The 7,352-nt window shown below is 39.0% G+C and overlaps 2 protein-coding genes across 2 annotated transcripts; both read left to right on the top strand.

Moving 5' to 3' along the window:
• The first annotated feature begins 2,805 nt into the window (after nt 1–2,805).
• Nucleotides 2,806–6,159, top strand: LOC119773848. Its single transcript, XM_038271028.1, has 3 exons — nt 2,806–3,030; nt 4,908–5,975; nt 6,145–6,159. Exons 1-3 carry the CDS (start codon nt 2,806–2,808, stop codon nt 6,157–6,159), a joined length of 1,308 nt encoding a protein of 435 aa, XP_038126956.1.
• On the top strand, nt 6,151–7,037 carry LOC119773843. Its single transcript, XM_038271024.1, has 2 exons — nt 6,151–6,461; nt 6,639–7,037. The coding sequence occupies exons 1-2, from the start codon at nt 6,191–6,193 to the stop codon at nt 6,992–6,994; spliced, it is 627 nt and encodes a 208-aa protein (XP_038126952.1). The 5' UTR covers nt 6,151–6,190; the 3' UTR covers nt 6,995–7,037.
• The last annotated feature ends 315 nt before the right edge of the window (nt 7,038–7,352 follow it).

Here is a 7,352-nt window from a genome sequence, read left to right as displayed (position 1 = left end):
AAAAGTATGAGCATGTACAGCACTCAGTATTTAGTTGGGCCTCCTTTGGCCTGTATTACTGCAGCAATGCGGCGTGGCATGGAGTCGATCAGTCTGTGGCACTGCTCAGGTGTTATGATAGCCCAGGTTGCTCTAATAGTGGCTTTTAGCTCTTCTGAATTGTTGGGTCTGGTGTATTGCATCTTCTTCTTCACAATACCCCATAGATTTTCTATGGGGTTAAGGTCAGGAGAGTTTGCTGGCCAATTAAGAACAGGGATACCATGGTCCTTCAACCAGGTACTGGTAGCTTTGGCACTGTGTGCAGGTGCCAAGTCCTGTTGGAAAATGAAATCTGCATCTCCAAAAAGTTGGTCAGCTGCAGGAAGCATGAAGTGCTCTAAAACTTCCTGGTATGTGGCTGCGTTGACCCTGGACCTCAGAAAACACAATGGACCAACACCAGCAGATGACATGGCACCCCAAACCATCACTGACTGTGGAAACTTTACACTGGACTTCAAGCAACGTGGATGAAGTGCCTCTCTTCTTTTCCTCCAGACTCTGGGACCTTGATTTCCAAAGGAAATGCAAAATTTACTTTCATCAGAGAACATGACTTTGGACCACTCACCAGCAGTCCAGTCCTGTTTCTCTTTAGACGCTTCTGACGCTGTCTGTGGTTCAAGAGTGGCTTGACACAAGGAATGCGACAGCAGAAACCCATGTCTTTCATACGTCTGTGTGTGGTGGTTCTTGAAGCACTCACTCCAGCTGCAGTCCACTCTTTGTGAATCTCCCCCACATTTTTGAAGGGGTTTTGTTTCACAATCCTCTCCAGGGTGCGGTTATCTCTCTTGCTTGTACACTTTTTTCGACCACATCTTTTCCTTCCCTTCGCCTCTCTATTAATGTGCTTGGACACTGAGCTCTGTGAACAGCCAGCCTCTTTAGCGATGACCTTTTGTGTCTTGCCCTCCTTGTGCAAGGTGTCGATGGTCATCGTTTGGACAACTGTCAAGTCAGCAGTCTTCCCCATGATTGTGTAGCCTATAGAACTAGACTGAAAGACCATTTAAAGGCTTTTGCAGGTGGTTTGAGTTAATTAGCTGATTAGAGTGTGGCACCAGGGGCCATCAATTTTGAACCTTTTCACAATATTCTAATTTTCTGATATGATGAATTTGAGATTTTCATTTGTTGTCATTTGTAATCATCAAAATTAAACAAAATAAACATCTGAAATATATGAGTTTGTATGTAATGTATGAATATAATATACAAGTTTCACTTTTTAAATGGAATTACTGAAATCAATCTACTTTTTCATGATATTCTAATTTTATGACCAGCACCTGTAAGGTGCCTTGAGATGACATGTGTTGTGAATTGGCACTATATAGATGAAATTAATTGAACTGAATTATATATTTAAGGTAGTTATTCTAATGAAAAAAAAAATAGAACTGTAAATTTACAGTAATTTTTACTATTTTTCAAGGCTGCAATATTAAAAGAGGAAATTATCCAGTGAGCTTTTTTAAAACAAAATTTCTTTTTGTTTTACACTTGTGTAAACAAAATGACAAATAAAATCTGTCTAAAAAGTATCTAAAGTCTACTGGAATGTGGACCTCAGCCCCAGTCTCTTGATACTTCTAATGTGTTTTCTCCTATGTATTTCCTGTATTTAGCAACATGCCTTTAAGGGTAGATGGTGCTTTCATGGTAATGTCTAGTGCTACTTTTGTATCACTCTTAAAATTCTGCATGTAGAACAAAAAAGTTTAACTGTGCAATAATCCCTTCTGAAGTAAGATGTGCCCCTTGGCTGCTGCTATAGCACATACCTACTCAGTTTACCGACCCTGTATTTTTAGGTTGGTGGCCATCTCATTGCAACTCTGCAGTTCTACCATAATCTTTCCATAATCTTATGGTGGACTGAACAAATTTTTTGGGGAATTTTTAACGCTTGGAATACTGCAAAAAAACTTCCCCCTGACCTGTGTGCTGTTTTTTTTATTTTTACTAATCTATACTATTAACCATAATTTACTATTCTCTAACAAACTTCTAAAGCCTTTGTAGCAGTATAAAAAATGTAAAATTACACACAGGTATGCTCTGCTTTATAATAATTGACTTGTAGAAAATTGCTTTGACTGAATTTTATGTCGATTTATGAAAGTCGACATGAATAATATCAGTGGGTATTACAATTTTCCTGCTTACAATAATGTGATTCTTCATGCTGGTTCATCAAATGAAATTCCAATGAATTAAAGTTTATTAACAATCCCCCAAGATATAAAAAAAAAACTGTCATGATGGGCACTAGAGAGTTAGCCCAAGATGTAGAACACACACGGAGACTCGAGTAAAAGTCCAAAGAGTTTATTTAAGGCACAAGCACAAAGAAATGAACAGGTACAGTTCAGTCCGGGGGGCTGGTTCACTGGGGTCAGAGATGGGAAGTAACGAAGTACAAATACTTCGTTACTGTGCTCAAGTAGATTTTTCTGATATTTTTACTTTACTTTACTACTTATTTTTATGGCGACTTTGTACTTCTACTCCTTACATTTTTACACAAATATCTGTACTTTCTACTCCTTACATTTTAAAAATTGGCTCGTTACTTTAGTTTTTAATCATTTCAATGGAGTTACCGTTATTATTATTCACGTCATCAATCTACATTGCTTTTCACGCACCACTACAAGATGAATCCGCAGATTCGGCGGTATTCATTCGCGGCAAATCATTGCAGCTTGGTGGCGGTAGAGGTAGCGTTAGCGTTAGCATAAGCGTTAGCATAGAAGTATGGACGACGAGAGGATGGAAAGTGAAAACAACGGAGATTCCAGAGATTCGGCAGAAAAGCAGCAAGACATTCCCGATCACCCTTGGCCTTATCTGAAAGAGATGTTTGACATAGTAGGCATCAAGAATGACTCCTGGCGAATGTGCTGCAAATTGTGCCAACCAAAACACCATGAACTGCTGGCTTTCAAGAATTCACCATCGAATTTGAAAAAGCATATAGAGGTAAATGCATATTTTTGTTGTTATCAAAAGCTATTTGTTGTTTGTTGTCTTTATTAAGTGTACGTTAATGGTCAGTTATATTTGTCCTCCTGCTAGCTTACAATTACCATGACTTGATTCTCTAGCATTTTGCTAGCAAGTAACTCAAGTGACGTTAGGTTAGCAAGCTTTCACTTTATTTGAAATTCTAATACAAGCTGGCTGATACAATATCTGTCTGTCGACCTGCTCAAAATGGACGCTAACATTTTTTACACAACTATGAATGCCGAGACAAGAACGTTGAGACATTAAGAAGAAGCCCCGGTTAAACACAATAAAACAAGCCTCATCACTTTTACAAACCACCCTGTTTGTTTGTGGCTAGCTGTAGCAAGAGGTGAGGAAAAGAAGGAAAGCTTACTTGTTTTTCGATTATGGCTGTTATTCTCCTGTCGTGTAGCTGTCTTTTTTTGGAGACCACTTAAGTTAACGTTACTCGGTCTTGTCTTAAATCGACTTTATTTTTGGCTGATGTTTTTTGACGTTAATGTCTCAAACATCCCAGACATTAAATTACTCATGTTTTTAATTCAAGACTTTACTTTTCTATGGGGCCAAAATTGTTGCTTTATTATTTACAAATGTGTGTGGAAAGTTGTATATCTGTATCTCGATTTGTGCGTGTGCAGGGGGATTTGAAAATGTGTAAATGAAACTAAATGTGTGAGGAGATTTGTATGTCTGTACAACAATCTGAAAATGTGCAAAACTGTCTACTTGTGTGTGTGTAATCTGGTTTGCAAATGTGTAAAAAATCCACAAATCTGTATTAAGATCTACAAATATGTACTGAGATTTGTAAATGTGTAAAAAATCCACAAATCTGTATTACAGATTTTACAGATACACATTTGTGCATCTCACACGGCAGAAGTGTAGCAAAAATCACGTGTGTAAAGAGAGCCAACCGAGAAACTGCTGGACTTGTAACCAATGATGTGTCTGTATTTCTGGGTGTTGAAGCGAAAATACTTCGGACACAGTGTCTCTGTGTGTGTTTACAGATTGTTCTACACATTTGCAAATCTTAGTACAGATTTGTAAATCTGAATACAGATTTGTAAATCTCAGTACGTATTTGTAGATCTGAATATAGATTTGTGTATTTTTTACACATTTACAAATCTCAGTACATATTTGTAGATCTTGATACAGATTTGTGGATTTTTTACACATTTGCAAACCAGATTACACACACACAAGTAGACAGTTTTGCACCTTTGCAGATTGTTGTACAGACACACAAATCTCCTCACACATTTACAGTTTCATTTACACATTTTCAAATCCCCCTGCACACGCACAAATCGAGATACAGATATACAACTCTCCACACACATTTATAAATAATAAAGCAACAATTTTGGCCCCATACGTTTCTTTCAAACTGTGTGTGAGCTGGTTAAGGGATGTGGGAAACACAAGTTAAGACAGTTAAGAAATGTTACATTTGTATTCTATGACCTCTGCTTGCACTCCCCAGATCAGTCAGCCAGTCACTAGAATCAAGGATGACATAAGTCCAAAGTTAGACTTTACTAGTCATAAATAATTTGCAGGTTCAAACAAAAGAAAAAAGCAGTAATAGCTGTCATACAGTTGCTATACCAGTGCTTTACCCATTCAGAGGTAGAGGCTACATTTACAGTGTATTGACATGTTAAGAAATAATTATGGGCTATGTATACTGTGATATTTTGTTAGTTTTAATCATGCCAAGATATTGGTTTTAAGCCATGGTGCCTAATGTTTCAAATTGCATAGTAAGTTACATCAGACAGTCTTGGCTATATCACTGAACAATTTGTTTTGTGTGTTTGTATTTTCACTCACAGAGAATGCATGTCAATCATATGGAGAGATACAGAAAGCTCACTTCAGCTGTTCAGAAAAGAAAGTCAACCATGAATGCAGGCCCATCACCCAAACAACCAAAGTTATGGGAAGCCAAGAGAGTGTCACAGGTCAGTGTGGAAAAGGGAATCATTGACTTCGTCATTCAAGGGCTACACCCACTAAGTGTAGTTGAGCAGCAGGGATTCAGAGACCTTCTGCTTCTCCTCCAGCCCAATCTAACAATTATGTCTCGTGGCACTCTTAAAAACAAAGTGGAGAAAGCAACACAAGAAATGAAAAATAATCTGAAATTGGCTTTGAAGAAAGTTGAGGTTATTGCAACCACCACAGATTGCTGGACCACACACCGACGGGGTTTTATAGGTGTCACTGCGCATTGGATAGATAGTGCAACTCTGCAGAGGCGCTGTGCTGCCCTAGCCTGCAAGCAGCTAAAAGGGTCGCATACTTTTTCTGCCCTTGCTAGTGCTCTCAACGATATACATGTGGAGTACAACATCCGAGACAAGATTGTTTGCACAACAACTGACAATGGTTCAAATTTCATAAAGGCCTTTAGAGTCTATGGTGAGCTGGATGAAAATAACAATCCAGATACTGCACTTCAGGGTGCAAGGGAAAGTATGGGAGGAGAGAGTGATGAAGAAGAAGGGGGAGATATCACAGGTGTCGAGTTTGTTGAAGCCGGGACAATATTGGATGAAGATAATGGCTTGGAATACCAGCTGCCAAAGCACCAACGTTGTGCATGCCACCTTCTCAACCTGATCTCCACTGCTGATGCCTTGAAAGCAAATGAAAATCCAGTGTACAAGCGTCTGTCTCGTTCAGCATTCTCCAAATGTTCAAGTCTGTGGAGCAAAAGCTCAAGATCCACCACAGCTGCTGAAATCATAGAAGATAACTGCAAACTTCAGCTCCTGAGGCCAAATGAGACACGGTGGAACTCCCTTTTCTTTGCCGTGGAGAGGATTGTGAGAATCATAAAGGAACAAGGAGAAGGAGCAATCACAGCTGTCTGCAGCGCGCTAAAGATACCCATGTATGTACTTGCCATTTTATTTATAGATTTATTGACTGCAATATGAGGTAGCTTCATATTTAGTTAATGTCTTGCAGTTAAGGATGGGTTTAAAATTTCCTAATGAATACTTTGATTCCCACTATGAATGAAATTCTATATTAATAATTAATTGTTTTTGTTTTTATTGTTAGGCTCACTCCTGTTGAGCTTGCTTTTTTGGCAGAGTATACCAAGACTATGAGCCCAATTGCAAAGGCGCTTGATGTTCTCCAGGGAGAGGCCAATGTACAGATGGGATGGTTGGTACCTACAATAACACTACTCCAGGAGAAGCTCCAGCACCTCTGCATTTCCTCCAAGTCCTGTCGGCCTTTGATTGAAGCACTTCTAGCAGGCCTTAAAAAACGTTTTGGACAGATGCTTACAGATCCAGAGCTAATTGCCGCTGCCATTCTTGTCCCCAAATTCAAGACCTGCTGGACAAGTGATGAATGTATCCTAAAACTGGGTATGTCTTGCAATGCTTACTTTACACTTATAATAGTTCAAAGTCCAGCATTTGAAGTATCCCTAACTTAGTGCAAACAAAATGACAATATTTATGTAATCATTATATTTTTTGTTCAAAATAATGTTATAAACCGTCTTAGAGTGTTGACATCCAATTTGATTTTGTGTTTCATAGGCCTTGACTACATCAAAAGTCACCTGAAGGAACAAGTTGTGGTGAATGAAGGTGATACGTCCCATTCCTCGGAGGAGGAGGACTTTTTTTCAGCACTCAAGCACTCTAGTTCCCAAGAAAATACCAAACAGCTGGAAATGTACCTGGGGTGCCCAGGTGATACAATGGATGTACTGAAGTCTTTCCCAGCAGTATGCCACCTGTCATTGAGGCTTAACACGGCACTACCTGCCTCTGCTGCCTGCGAGAGACTGTTCAGCACTGCAGGCCTGATTTTTACACCAAAAAGGGCCCGTGTTGATGCCATGAACTTTGAAAACCAGCTTCTTTTGAAGCTAAACAGAGATTTCTGGTAGTTTGGTATTCTTTCTCTGTATCATGCAAACACACATTTACACTGATACCCACACACACACACACTAACACAGATGCTAAAAAAAGATTATGTTTGTTATGTTGCCTTAGAAGTTTTTCCACATGTTTTGGGACTTGGATGTTCACCCAACATCAAGCACACACAGACCTTGAGCTATACTGTACATTTGATCACTTGCGGTCTCTCGCTCAGATTTTTCTTTAACTTTGAGCTCCTGCTCTCAATGAAAAGCCTTTTTTGTTCCAGACTTTTCACCAATGTAATATAGTTTTTGTTTAGTTTGATTAAGGTGGTTGGCCAGCTTCTTTCGCTATTGTCTATTTTTCATATTAATAAAA

The sequence above is a fragment of the Cyprinodon tularosa genome, unplaced genomic scaffold (assembly GCF_016077235.1).
Source record: "Cyprinodon tularosa strain WSP-4 unplaced genomic scaffold, ASM1607723v1 ctg789, whole genome shotgun sequence".
Lineage (NCBI taxonomy): Eukaryota > Metazoa > Chordata > Actinopteri > Cyprinodontiformes > Cyprinodontidae > Cyprinodon > Cyprinodon tularosa.
The sequence above is the reverse complement of the archived record's forward strand: the minus strand, read 5'-3'. Positions and strand labels throughout refer to the sequence as shown.

Bases quoted from the DNA above. Each gene is read 5' to 3' on its own strand.
- LOC119773848 (XM_038271028.1), top strand. From the start codon at position 2,806: ATGGACGACGAGAGGATGGAAAGTGAAAACAACGGAGATTCCAGAGAT. The intron at 3,031-4,907 runs GTAAATGCATAT...TTTCACTCACAG, and splicing joins ATTTGAAAAAGCATATAGAG to AGAATGCATGTCAATCATAT.
- LOC119773843 (XM_038271024.1), top strand. From the start codon at position 6,191: ATGAGCCCAATTGCAAAGGCGCTTGATGTTCTCCAGGGAGAGGCCAAT. The intron at 6,462-6,638 runs GTATGTCTTGCA...TGTGTTTCATAG, and splicing joins TGAATGTATCCTAAAACTGG to GCCTTGACTACATCAAAAGT.